This window comes from Miscanthus floridulus, chromosome 3, assembly GCF_019320115.1.
Source record: "Miscanthus floridulus cultivar M001 chromosome 3, ASM1932011v1, whole genome shotgun sequence".
NCBI classification, from domain to species: domain Eukaryota; kingdom Viridiplantae; phylum Streptophyta; class Magnoliopsida; order Poales; family Poaceae; genus Miscanthus; species Miscanthus floridulus.
Window position 1 is genome coordinate 25,367,267 of NC_089582.1, and position 12,438 is coordinate 25,379,704.

At 42.4% G+C, this 12,438-nt stretch overlaps 2 protein-coding genes across 4 annotated transcripts; one reads left to right on the plus strand and one right to left on the minus strand.

The window, feature by feature from the left end:
• Window positions 1–2,199: 2,199 nt before the first annotated feature.
• LOC136541479 (zinc finger A20 and AN1 domain-containing stress-associated protein 9-like) lies at window positions 2,200–4,781 on the minus strand. 3 transcript variants are annotated; one of them, XM_066533387.1, is made up of 2 exons: window positions 4,691–4,781; window positions 2,200–2,965 (listed from the first exon to the last, which is right to left on the minus strand). In XM_066533387.1, exon 2 carries the CDS (start codon window positions 2,949–2,951, stop codon window positions 2,451–2,453), a length of 501 nt encoding a protein of 166 aa, XP_066389484.1. In that variant the 5' UTR covers window positions 2,952–2,965; window positions 4,691–4,781; the 3' UTR covers window positions 2,200–2,450. The 3 variants fall into 3 exon arrangements, with proteins under 3 accessions (XP_066389484.1, XP_066389486.1, XP_066389485.1); XM_066533389.1 differs by having other exon boundaries at window positions 4,546–4,761; XM_066533388.1 differs by having other exon boundaries at window positions 3,659–4,761.
• A 2,117-nt stretch (window positions 4,782–6,898) lies between these two features.
• LOC136545262 (rRNA-processing protein EBP2-like) lies at window positions 6,899–11,865 on the plus strand. The gene is made up of 7 exons (XM_066537303.1): window positions 6,899–7,028; window positions 8,628–8,860; window positions 9,504–9,560; window positions 10,157–10,392; window positions 10,573–10,701; window positions 10,829–10,885; window positions 11,545–11,865. The coding sequence occupies exons 2-7, from the start codon at window positions 8,650–8,652 to the stop codon at window positions 11,614–11,616; spliced, it is 762 nt and encodes a 253-aa protein (XP_066393400.1). The 5' UTR covers window positions 6,899–7,028; window positions 8,628–8,649; the 3' UTR covers window positions 11,617–11,865.
• Window positions 11,866–12,438: the final 573 nt, after the last annotated feature.

Below are 12,438 nucleotides of genomic sequence, written 5' to 3' on the forward strand. Positions count from 1 at the left end.
GTGCTCTTCCACGGCGTTGGGAATGAGTCACGCTGGAAGCAGCAAAAGCGCAAGCTCTCTTCCTAGGCTATGTCGCTGCCCTTATCTTGGTTGTCTATTATTTGTGTAATATCAAAATATGTATTTGTTTGCTAGGATGGTCCAGCTATCGGCTGCAATCATGTAGACCTTCTAGGACACTCGCTAAGAGCGCATTGTTTGTATTAAACTTTTCTACCTTAATTACAAAGACGCGTAAGTTTTTTGCGTATTTGAGAAAAAAAAATACTTGCCAAAAGAACGTGCCGAAACATGAGCGGCAAAAAAAACACGCCCAAGCGAGCCGCACAGTGCATTGCAAAAATCACGAGCTCTGCAAAAATACCGTACCTAAGAAGGATCAAACCGTGCACCTTCTGCCTAAGGCTGTGGCACGCTTACCACTCCAGATACAAACATTTGTTGTACGTGACATACATGCAACCCTATTTAACAAGGACAAAAAAAATACATCATAATTAATTAATCTTTGTACGCTAAATACTATCCTAAACGACCTTAATTACCTGTACGAAAGGAGCACCATAATACTATTATTTTTTTATATATTTAATTTTTTTTAAAAACGAAAAAATGGCAATTATTTAGGGACGGAGCAGTATATCCGAGTTGGTATTCGAAACCGTGTCTGGATCCAAACATCCAGGCGAACAAGGTGCCCTCCAATTCGGAACGAGAAATCTGCACATCCAGTTGACCTCTCAATCAAAAAGATGAAATCCAGAAACCATTTCCATTTCTACGATCTAAAAGAAGGCCCAGTACTCCAGTGCCGCTGTACATGCGAGCTGGGGGTCTGACGGCTGAGTTCGCCTTACCCAAAATCTAAACTTTGGTACTATGTAAAAAGAAGATTTCCCGTTACATCAAACTTGCGGTACATGCATGGAGTACTAAATATTGATGAAATCAAAAACTAATTGTACAGTTTGGTTGTACTTTGCGAGACGAATCTTTTGAGCCTAATTAGTCAATGTTTGGACAATAATTTACAAATACAAACAAAATGCTACAGTAGAAAATCTTTTACTGTGTAAAGTTTGCACCTCCAAAGTTAGTGCAACTAAACACGCCCCAGGCAGACAAACACCCACCCATGACCCATCCCATCAGAATTTTGCCAAACATGTTGCCTCTGAGTCTGACAGCCCCCTTCAATTTTAGGGACAAAAACCTCGCCACTGAATTTCACATTTCCAGTGACTAGCTTGATCCTATTTATTCCTGTTATTCCTCGTTCAGCTTATCTCATATTCTAGCTTGTTCGACTTCTTTTTTCAACCGAAACAGTATTTTTCTCTCACAACATTCCAACCAAAACAGTGTTTTTCAGCCAACTTCAGCTAAGATTCAGCGAGCCGGGCCTAACGGTGTCACCATCATTTGCCTCGCTATCTCGCGATTTCCCTCCGTACCGTGACCGAGATAGAGACCCAGCACAAAGCGAAGCTATAAGCGGCTGACACCACGAAAAGGCGAACAGCAGGGAGCATTGCCATTTGCCAGTCAACCCCTCCTCCAGTTCCGGCAGTGTTTTCCCCTCCAAGCAACTATAGTCTGATGGATGATACTCTCATCTCATGGATCCCATTTGACATGTACTCAATCCAACTCTCAACAAGCGTTGCTTTCCAACAGACGCACTGATCATGAGTACAGCAAAGAATGGCCAAGGCAGTTGCATGTGGACATCCATGACTCACAAAGAACGTCACAAGAAACAGACTTGGCATCTATCTATAGGCTTATCTTGACGTACTACCTTTATCTCATCACATATACTACTTGGTGCCTTGGTGGTAGTAGGAGGATGAGATAAGCTTCAGGCTTGCTGCGACTTCCCCAGGCTTCCAGAGCACCGAGTGATAATGTACAATACCAGTGACATGTCAATACACCACTTGCGGGCCTTCAGGTCAGAATGCGCGCCTCAAAAAACTTCCAGCTGAAGCGACGACGACGCAAAACCACGACATCCTTTCAGCACAAACTATACGGCTAACAAACAAAGCTAAGCTGCCATCCAATCACCCTGCGTTCCTTCAACTCGAATTGTTCAATTTTTTTCTGGATATCTGCAATGAACAAAGACTGGACGTCACTTGATATATTCAACGATATAAATCAAACCCCATCAACATAGTAGTAATTAGGAAGCAATAGGATTAAATTACAGTTTGAATAGGGCATATATTTACATTATTACACAATCGAGAGAACGAAACCATGATAAAAGGAAGAAGGATAGACACAATTGAGATCCCCCCACCCCCCAACTAACACACTACTAACCCAGACCACCCCCAACCTGACGACCTGAAGGAACCTATCGATCGGAGCGAGATTGACTGAACCCAGGCACGGACACGAATTTAGAATCCAGAGACCCCTCGACGATGACCGCCCATCAGTCAGATCTTGTTGATCTTCTCGGCCATCACGACGGGGTTCTGCTTGGCGATCTGCTCCCTGGCCGCCGTCTTGTAGTCGAAGGTGCACTGGTGGGAGTCCGTGTAGCGGTGCATGGAGCAGAAGGTCCCGCCGCAGCGGCACTGGAACCCAGTCAGCCCGACCTTCTTGCGGCAGGTCAGGCATCGGTTGCTCGGCGGCTTTGGGGGCTCCTCCTGCGCTGCTTGCTTGTCGTCTACAGCTGTGGATTCGGCAGCGGCGGTCGCATCGTCTCGCTTTGCTGCCTCTAGTGGAGGCACCGCAGAGGATGATGGCCCTATGATCAACTTCTTCTCCACCGTAGGGTTTTCCATGAACTTGATGAAGTCCCTATAGCACTTCGAGCACATATTGTTTGTCATGCTGCTGCCGAAGAAGCCACAATTGTTTATGCACAGAATTGGGGCCTCAGGGGCGTGGACTCCAGTCTCCTCAGACTCTTGTTTCCAGCTCTCTTGTGCCATTTGTTATCAACAGGCTGCAGGGACAAAAGTTCACAGTTAATTAGAAGGCAAATAAGAGCACAAAATCAGTAAGAGTGACATAAAGACAGAAATACATGATTCAGGTTCGGAAAGAAATACAACCCAATGTCCAACAGTTGGAACTACAAAGGTTGCGCAGAGAGAAAATGAGGAAATTAGCAGTGCTGGGTTGAATCGTGAAAAGGAGTGCAGCAAATTTCAATCCTTGTTTCCGTTAGAGAATGCAACTGTTTCAGCCCATCAGCTAAAGAATAAATCTGATTGTAAATGGCTCAAATGAATAACCCAGGCTATCAATGTTTATGTCAATTTCATCCCACTGTGTCATTCTGCAAGGTCTTTCAAATAGTTCTAGTTAACTGATAACACAGCCCAGATTATTCAGATAAGCAGCAGCTGCAGGCGAAGGACATGTTAGCAATCAGCAGTTCAGCACCCAGTCTCAAGTTGTTTCAAACATCAAAAGTTAACGTATATGATTCTATCCACAGTCCAGTCTAAATTGATTGATTCAAACATCAACAGTTGCTACCATGGTTCTTTCTTCCTGATAAGACTAATTATTACTAGCGCACACCACCAGGTGCCCAGGTTGCATATTCAGCTGTAATACTGAAAACAGTAAGAAATGTTATCATATCTGTCAGCTTATCGAGCAGAACAAAATAAAGACAAGCACATCGAACCTGCAGAGCAGCAATGGTATTGTTAGCCAGCAACGCGCACCCCAGGTCTTCTTTGTTAGCTGATCTAATTGTGCTCGAGCACTATCCCATCCTTATTGGATATCCTATATAAACAACTGAAGCTCTGCACCCATGGTTAATCAACCGCCTCACACAATCGCTTTTGGTTGCTCCGCAAGGAAAGATTGCTTATGCACCCCCAGCACAAGGCAGACAACTGGCAGCAACCGGGTGAAGCAACCTAGGCCTGGACCCTGGAATCCCGATCACCCAGGTGCACACACAATTCACCCAGTCAAGCTTAATCATAGCAATTCAAGCCATATCTCCAAGCAAATTGCCCTTGCCATGGTCACCAAGAAACCTCTTGCCGTAATCCACCCGCGGTCATGGATGTGCCAGGCACGGCAAGGAAGCCTGCCGCTTAATCCAAGCCAAGGCATGGGATAATCCGAGAGACCTTCCTGATCAGCGTATGCCTCCTGACGTGCTCCATGATTCGGCACCATGTTCACAGAAGCAAACCATGCGCCCGCCCGCAAATCAACCGTAGCATGCACCCAGCGCGGGCATGGATGAACTTTCCCCAACCTGGCGCCGGCGACCAACCAGGCAAACCGATACGCTTCACCGATTCACTCCCACCTCCCAGCCTAGAAACAATCCACGGCACAAATGATTCGGGAAGAATTAATAAAGGGAAACAAATCCAAAATCGAGCCCCACACAAATTCTGTCCTCCAAAACTGCACGACGACGGCACCAACCACAGCGGTCAACCCAATCCGCCGCGCAGATCCAAGCGAATCGCTACTCGTCGATCCAATAGCAACACCAGGCAACCAACGAATCAGCCAAAATTCTATCTAACGGAAAAAAAAACATACATCTCGACACGCCACGAACCCGCCAACAACAGGCCTGAGACGGAGATGGAGACGCGCGCCCCGGATCGGCTGGCCGGCGCGGAGAACCGAGAGGGATCAGATCTGGGGCCGTGGAGGAGGAGAGGCGGCGAGCGGCGGCACCAACCTGTGGGCGAGACGGCACGCGACCTTTTCCCCCGCGGAGAATTTCCCCCTTTTTTTTTTTGTTCTTTTCCTTTTTTTCTGTTCTGGCGTGCGCTTATAAAGGCCAGCCCGTTTCCCAGGCGGCCAGGCCTCGCCGCTGCGATTACGCGTCGGATTATAGATTAGATTAGATTAAAAAGTAAAAAAATGCCCCGCGTATTAAACTGGGTGGTTACTGGTTAGTGTGTGGACTAGACGCGCGGAGACGGCCGGCACGGCAGGCGTGCCGTGGGGCTGCGGGTGGGGCCCGGGGTCGGGGTGGTGGCGGGGCCCGCGTGCCAGCGGGTGGCCGGGTGCAGTGTGTGCAGGCGTTGGTTCTTGCGTGGATGGTGTCCACGGTGGACCATGGGGAAAAAAGCCTGACGCGGTGGGGGCCACTTGCCCGTGGTGGTGGGCCTGGTGGTTTGGCGGGCGGGGGACGACGTGGCTCCTCTGGGTAACTTTACAGCGACGTGGACTGCTGAGTGCTGAGTGAGCTATAGCCCCGCTGGTGAAACGGTTGAATTGTTGTGAAAGAAAAATAATGTTTTGACTAAAAAAAGTTGAACAAATCGAATATGGAGTATGCCGAATAGGCAATAGTAGTATGTTCGGCACTTCTCTTTGATTGGGCTCCACGTTTCAATCGATTCTTGGTACTAGTAATATATGTTTAGTGTAAGATGATAAACAGGATCTGCATAGTTCCCATGGTCTTTTCATCACTGTTATGATATAAAAAAAATACTGTGTGTTTTGGATGCGAGAGCGAATCTAAATGGAAGAGTTGTGCTACTATCTTTTTTTCGCTAATCTGCCTTACCAATTATCTATATCTATATATGTATATGTATACATATCTATATATCTAAAATTAAAATTAAAATATTATTAGATATGTCGTATTTTACTTCATATGATGCTCTTATGTGTTTCTCTTTTCCGACCATGTCCCAATCTCATAGCATGTGCTTATATGAGTTAGAACAACATATATCTAGCCGTGGTTCGAAATCCGATTATGACATATTGGAACGAGGATGTGATTGTTGCATATCGAGACGCTTTGGAGGACCCCTTCCCACCATGGATGTTGCTACAACTTGTCTGGTGACCCTTTGTTGCCGCTGCTGGGTTCAAAGCTTGCTGGGGTGATTTTTTGTGTTGTCGTTGTGGTTGTGTGGTGGTGTTCTTATGTTGTAATATTTTGTGTGTTCATCTTCTCTATCAATACATAGACCGGCAGTTAACATGTCGGTTCTTTTCAAAAAAAAAGATTCGTAAGTTCTCCATGTGACCACATCACAAGTTGAGCATGGTACAACGCACGTGCATGTTTACTAGTTTTATATTAAATTATTAAAAGAAAAGATGATACCATTATGGATATGTACAACCACCATGGGCAACTGTGGACCTAGAAAAAAATCATAGGTCTTGCAAACTTTAGCTATTCTATATAGGTAGAGCGAACTTTGGATGCAAGGTACAAGCGAAAAAAGAACACAAACATGCACGTAAAAGGTACATTATATAGTAATGCCTCCATTCTAAATTATAAGTCATTTCAACTTTCTTGGAAAGTCAAAGCATCTCAAGTAGGGAACAATGGTTTTAAAAACTACACTTCAAATTTGAAAAATTAATTTTGTTCTTGCACCAAGCAATACTACAGGTTCATTTGGAATTTGCCACATGTTTATAATAAAAATAGTATATAGTAAAATAATGAGAGAACAATATTTTTATTCTAAGTTCATTTGGAATTTGTCACACGTTAAAGATAAAATTGTTTCTACTTTGAGAGAAAAAGTGTTGCATGTTCCTGAAATTTGTTCTAGGTTCGAGTTGAAAAGGTTCTAGCTTGAATAGAAAAAAAAATGTCTTGCTTATTTGCAATGTATTAGTAGATACCATTACTATTTTACTTATTTAAACCAATTTTCACTTTCCATTGGCAGTTTCCCACTGTTAGTATAATAAATAATAAAATAAATATAATATAAAATTAGGAAGAATAAAAATACGTAAAAAAGAGAGAGAAAGAATTGTGTAAAAGAAACGCGTGAAAGTGAACGGCCCAGGAAAAAAGGCCCGTGTGGGTGCCCTCCCCTGTTGGGCTGGGCCGAACAACCCCGGACCGCTAGCACCCGCCCACCCCATCCTCTCTCTTGCTTGCTCAGGCCTCAGAGCTACCGCCTCCGCCGCCACCCCGTGCGCGGCGCGCTCTCTGTCGCTTGCTTTGAGCTGCCGCCGCCGCCGCTCGACGCCCGGTGCCGAGGCTTTTATCGGTCTCTTCGCCGGCGACGAGCACGCACCAGGTATTCCCACCCCTTCTCTGCCCTTCCCTCCGTGCGAAACCGAGCCCCAAACCCTTGACTTGAAGCTACTCGCCTATTCGGCTATTTGATGCCGGCTAACTTCGAACTTATGCAAATATTATCTTGTGTGTGTACCGACCCTGCCCTCGTATCCTGCAGTACTGCAGTGGCGAGGTCGAATCCTTAAATTCCTTCTAGTTTCATTCAAAACCCGAGGCTGTCTTGTCAATTTTATGAATCTCAGTGCAATAGAGATCAAGTCCTTGCAATGTCATGCACTATGATTCATATTGGACTCAGGGGGTGTTTGGTTCCTTAGTCCAGATTTTAGTCCTTGTCCCATCGAATGTTTGGACACATGCATGGAGTATTAAATATAGATTAAAAAATAACTAATTACACAGATTGCGACTAATTTGCGAGACGAATTTTTTAAGCCTATTTAGTCCATGATTTGATAATATTGTGCTACAGTAAATATATGCTAATGATGGCTTAATTAGGCTTAATAGATTCATCTCGTAAATTAGTCTACTCCTGTGTAATTAGTTTTTTAATTAGCTCATATTTAGTCCTTCTAATTAACATCCGAACGTTTGATGTGACACGGACTAAACTTTAGTCCCTGAAACCAAACACCCCCTCAATTTCATGTCCAAATTTCAAGTCTCTGGCTTAGTTCACCCAGACTGTTGTCAGATGTGTTTGTTTTGCTACTGTTGTAAACTTGTCAGGTAGCTTACCTACCTCAATTTTATTCTGTGTTTCACATGAAAAGTTTAGGTGCCGTGTTAATCCTGTTCTGATTGGCACACAGTGGATGCAGCACGTTCAACCATTCTCATCGTCATGTAATGATTGCAACCTGTGAAATCAAGGGTCTAGCCTGCAGAACCAATCAGATAGGAATGGGCTTTCAGGTTAAGACTAAAAAACAATCTCATAAATAATAATAGCAGCTGTAATGGATGTCAATAGAGTTCAAACTTCAGGAACTTGTTTCTGATGGGCAGACCCAACCCAACTAGCGTGTCATCCATATAGGATTGGCATGACTGGACTGGTAGCCTCCAGGACTAAATCACAACTTGTTTCGAACTTATTATGTTGGATTTAAGATACTGTGAGCACATTTAAATATACGTGCAAGTACTATTGGTTATTTTTCTTGTTAATTTTTGTACTTGTATACCGTATTGTGTATTGGATTGTACCGAATTGCATATTGTAGGATTGGCTGGGACTATCTTGGTTCAAATCATGGGTCCGCCACTCATACTTGATAGTAGTCTTGCTGATGCATGGATCTTGTTTTCCAATCTGGATTCATTGATTCAAGATTCGATGTATGGATTCATGGATTCATATTTGATGCATAAATATGGCGCTACTGTTAGTAGAGTAGTATATTGTCTTTCTGGCCAAATGTATAACTCAGATCAATGTTAGCTGTTACCTAGTCGGAATTCCGTAGCACAAGACATAAACTTCTGCTTGGTTATGTCTTGTTTTATTCTTCTTGTTATAGATGTTCTTCTCTCATGCCTCTGTAATTGGGAACACGTGGTTTCTGAATTATGTTCTTGAATTGTTCTTCAGTCTTTCACCCGGAGAAGGCAAAATGATCAAGAGGCGCTACTTCAGGCAGGACCACGGCGGTAACAGTGGCTCCTCATCGTCTTCCTCCTCATCAGGTTGTGACTCAGACAGAGATTCAGCAGAAGATGCAGTCAGCAGTGAGGAAGTAGAGGAGGTGCAAGAAGAGGAAGCAGTCCGGGAAGAATCAGGAGAAGAAAAGGAAGAAGAACTAGAACAACAGATTGAAGAAGAAAGTGAGTATAACCACATTTCATGGTGTGGGTCGAGATCTCTTGCATGTATTCTTCTCTGTTTCTCTGTCGCGCAATTGCCTTGTGTTTCTGCAAAATGGACAACCTGATGCAGTTGGATGAGTTTAAAGTGTTTAGCCTATCAGCTTCAATTTGTCATGCGAGGGAGAGGATCCATCAGATTTTAAAGTAGTCAAATGCAATGATCAATCTGTCCATTGTCTCTTTGATTGTTGATGAATCATTAGCAGTTTCAATCTAACAATGACACTATTCCAGTATGTTAACTAAGAGTATTATATTGTTTTTTATGATGAGTATTAAACTTGCATATGATGTTAGGTCTAACTACAATTTCCAGTAAAGAAAACTGTAGAATCAATGGAGAAATTGAACAAAGGAGCAGTATGCCATAATTTATTAAGTGAAACTGTCATCCATTGTTATGAAAGCTCTGTTTCATTATATGTTTCCTAGGAATCCAACTGTAAGATCGGGTAATCAGTTCCTGCTAGATATATTCATTTTACTGTTTCGCTAAAAACAGCTGAAAGTTATACCCCAGGTGCAGGAATAGCTGAAACAGACTCTTGACCTGTGAAAAGAATTGATAAAAAATTCTTCTTTTGTTGCTTATGTCTACCAGGTTCAGGATACCAAAGTGAGGACAACTCTGGGAATGATGTTGACGACGCATCTATAGGTATTCTTTGTTCTTGCTGATAAATAATAAGCCATGCTTTATTGTTTCTGGAATCTGGACTTTAACTTGTTTTCCTTTTAATTTAGGGGATCTTTGTCAGATTATGTAACTTATGGTTTAGATGAAGTTAGATTTCCTGTTGTAAAGCAAGTGTTTGTGCAAGATACTTTTGAATTGTGTTTGTAGGTTCTATAAGACTGATAATTACTATTTCTAAGACTTGTTGTTGATGTATGAAACTGAGAATTATTGTTTGTTCAGTCTTATGCACAGGATAATTTGCTCTAATTGTAATTTAAAAGAATATAAGCATATAGCTGTTAACTGTTACCCTTTGGTGTCATCTTGTTATATGGTTATGCATTCATGCTAAACTACTGGTCATGAAAAAAAATGTTCACTGTCTGAGAAAATCAGCTAAGCTCACCCGAACAGTACTTGTCTTGAGTTATGATTCATGTTATGTATTCTCGAAAAGAATGGGAGGGAACTGTTCTGGTTGTGCCCATTTCTATTGATATCATCTCTTTTATGCGTTAAATAGTTCTTAAATGTTGTGAAAACAATTTTTTAATCAATCATGGGTTTCGTTTCAGACGATGATGAACATAGCAGCCCAAGAATTCAAGAACGTCGCGAAATAAGTTTGCCCATTAAAAAATCTTCTAGTGCTGACGCTGACTCTGCCAAAAGTGCTGATAACACAGATGATACCGTTGATGCAGATTTTCCTAACTGCATCCTGAAATGCAAATCTGTGTTTAAGTGCAAGCTCTGTCCTAGGCTCATATGCTTAAATGAGGAGATGGTCAAGATACATCTGAAATCGAAGGTAATTCATTTGAAGAGTGCTAATGTTTCCATTCTGTAAAAGAAGGGGAACGGCCAGACGAAAATTAGTAAGATTTTTCTGTTGTGAAAATTTAAAGTGACACTTTATCATGCTACTAGGAGCCTCCTGTTCCTATGCTTTTTTTTCCTCGCGTGCCTTCATTTTGGTTTGTTTCTGTAGAGGCATGCTCGTTCCGAGAAACTACTAGGAGAAGGGAGGCTTAAACTGATGCTCAACAGTGATGGTGAACTGGAGGAAGAGCAAGAGACACATGCTGAACGACACGCTCGGACTATAGCTCTCTCTCAGGTGTTTACACTATTTAAGAAATTCTATTCTAATTCATCCTGGCCAATGTACTTTCTTGAATTGAATTGTTATTCTGTATGGAATTTTGGCATTTAATAATTCTTCTTATGACTGATAAATTTTTCAGCAAGTACAAAAACCAAAGAAGGATTCAGGTAGGCAGCGACAAAATCGGAGAAAGAAGGTAATTGAGTCACTTTTTTTTTGTGTGTGCATTTGCTTTTTTTTCCCGGTTTTGTTTTGCGAAGCACATATCGAAGGCTTTTAGGTGTCATTTGGAAAGACCTATTAAGCTCAAATTTTGTGCGATATCATGTTTTCATTATCTAGAATGATCTCGAGCAGCACACCACCATGGAGATCATTTTTGGATGTTGAATACACTTGAAACAATTCAAACTGCATTACTGTGGCACTGCATTTTTTTTTGAGCACATATCAAAGGCTTTTAGGCGTCATTTGGAGGTGCCTGTTGAGCTGAAAGGTTGCGGAACATAATGTTCCATCGTCTTAAATGATCTCGAACAGCATGTCACCATGGAGGTCAACTTTGGGTGTTGGAGACACTTTAATCTGCATTACTCGTGCATTTCTTGTGAAGCACATATCAATGGCTTTTAGGCAATATTTGGAAAAGCCGAGCCCAAAGCTTGAGCACTACCATCTTATCGCCATCTCCAGTTGAATGATCCCAAGCTGTATGCCAGCATAGGTATATATTGGCTTGTTGAATACATGCAACAACTGAATGTGTATATGTATGGGTATTGCGTCATAGCATGTGAAGCTACTTGGTGCTCCATTACTCTCTGTTCTGACATTTTTTTGCCCTGTTATTTACAGAGATCTCGGAATAATCTGGAGAAGAAACAGGAGGCACAGAACTCCAATAAAAAGCAACGCAAGGCTAAATGATGAAGTGGGTCTTGCAGAAACTTCTAAGTTCGTTTTTGCTAAGTAGCTTCAGTTGCTATGTGTTCTGAAACTTGTAGCGGCCATACTGTTAGGATATTCAAAGTATCCGAGGGTTTTCTCCTCGGCTGTACCTCCGTTTTGACCCAAACTGGTGATAATTTGTTGAAATTTAGAGATTGAATTGAAGTGGATCAAACTGATAATTTTGAGCTGAGCAGACGATATAAAACGAACTACTTTTTTTTTTTTTTGCATGCACGAAATGAAATCATCCGGCCCCTTGTTTGGATGTTGGTGGATTCACTTTAATTTACATGTGTTGGGGTGGATTGGGATGTAATTTAGTTTAAGTTTCACTCTAATCCACACCAACACATGTGAATTGATTTAGCCCTCCTTCCGACTCCGTAGAGAGTGGAAACTCTCACAAGTCGATTGAAATAGTAGGCATCTCCCCTTATCAAAGAGCTCAAGAGGCTTGGCTTGGTTTAGTCAAGTTGGTACAGAAGTTGACGGATCAAGGTGCGTTTTATGTACCACATTCCATGAAGTTATCTTGCAGTTATCGGGATAAGGAAGGGGTTGATGCTACAGAGATGAAGATATCCATCCATCAATCAGTATTACTGGAAGCCCAGGTCGTTTCAGATGTTTTGAAGGAGTGTAAAGATCTGAAGAAACTGCGCAAGATTAAAAAAAAATCATGAAGAAACCGATATCGAAGTTGGAGCATTAGGAGAAGGGTATATGGAGACGTCTACCTTCTGGTTTCTTGAACATCGATTTGCATTGCATGGTTATATATGGTGTTCAGCAGTCAGT

Bases quoted from the DNA above. Each gene is read 5' to 3' on its own strand.
- LOC136541479 (XM_066533387.1), bottom strand. From the start codon at position 2,951: ATGGCACAAGAGAGCTGGAAACAAGAGTCTGAGGAGACTGGAGTCCAC.
- LOC136545262 (XM_066537303.1), top strand. From the start codon at position 8,650: ATGATCAAGAGGCGCTACTTCAGGCAGGACCACGGCGGTAACAGTGGC. The intron at 8,861-9,503 runs GTGAGTATAACC...TATGTCTACCAG, and splicing joins ACAACAGATTGAAGAAGAAA to GTTCAGGATACCAAAGTGAG. The intron at 10,702-10,828 runs GTGTTTACACTA...TAAATTTTTCAG, and splicing joins GGACTATAGCTCTCTCTCAG to CAAGTACAAAAACCAAAGAA.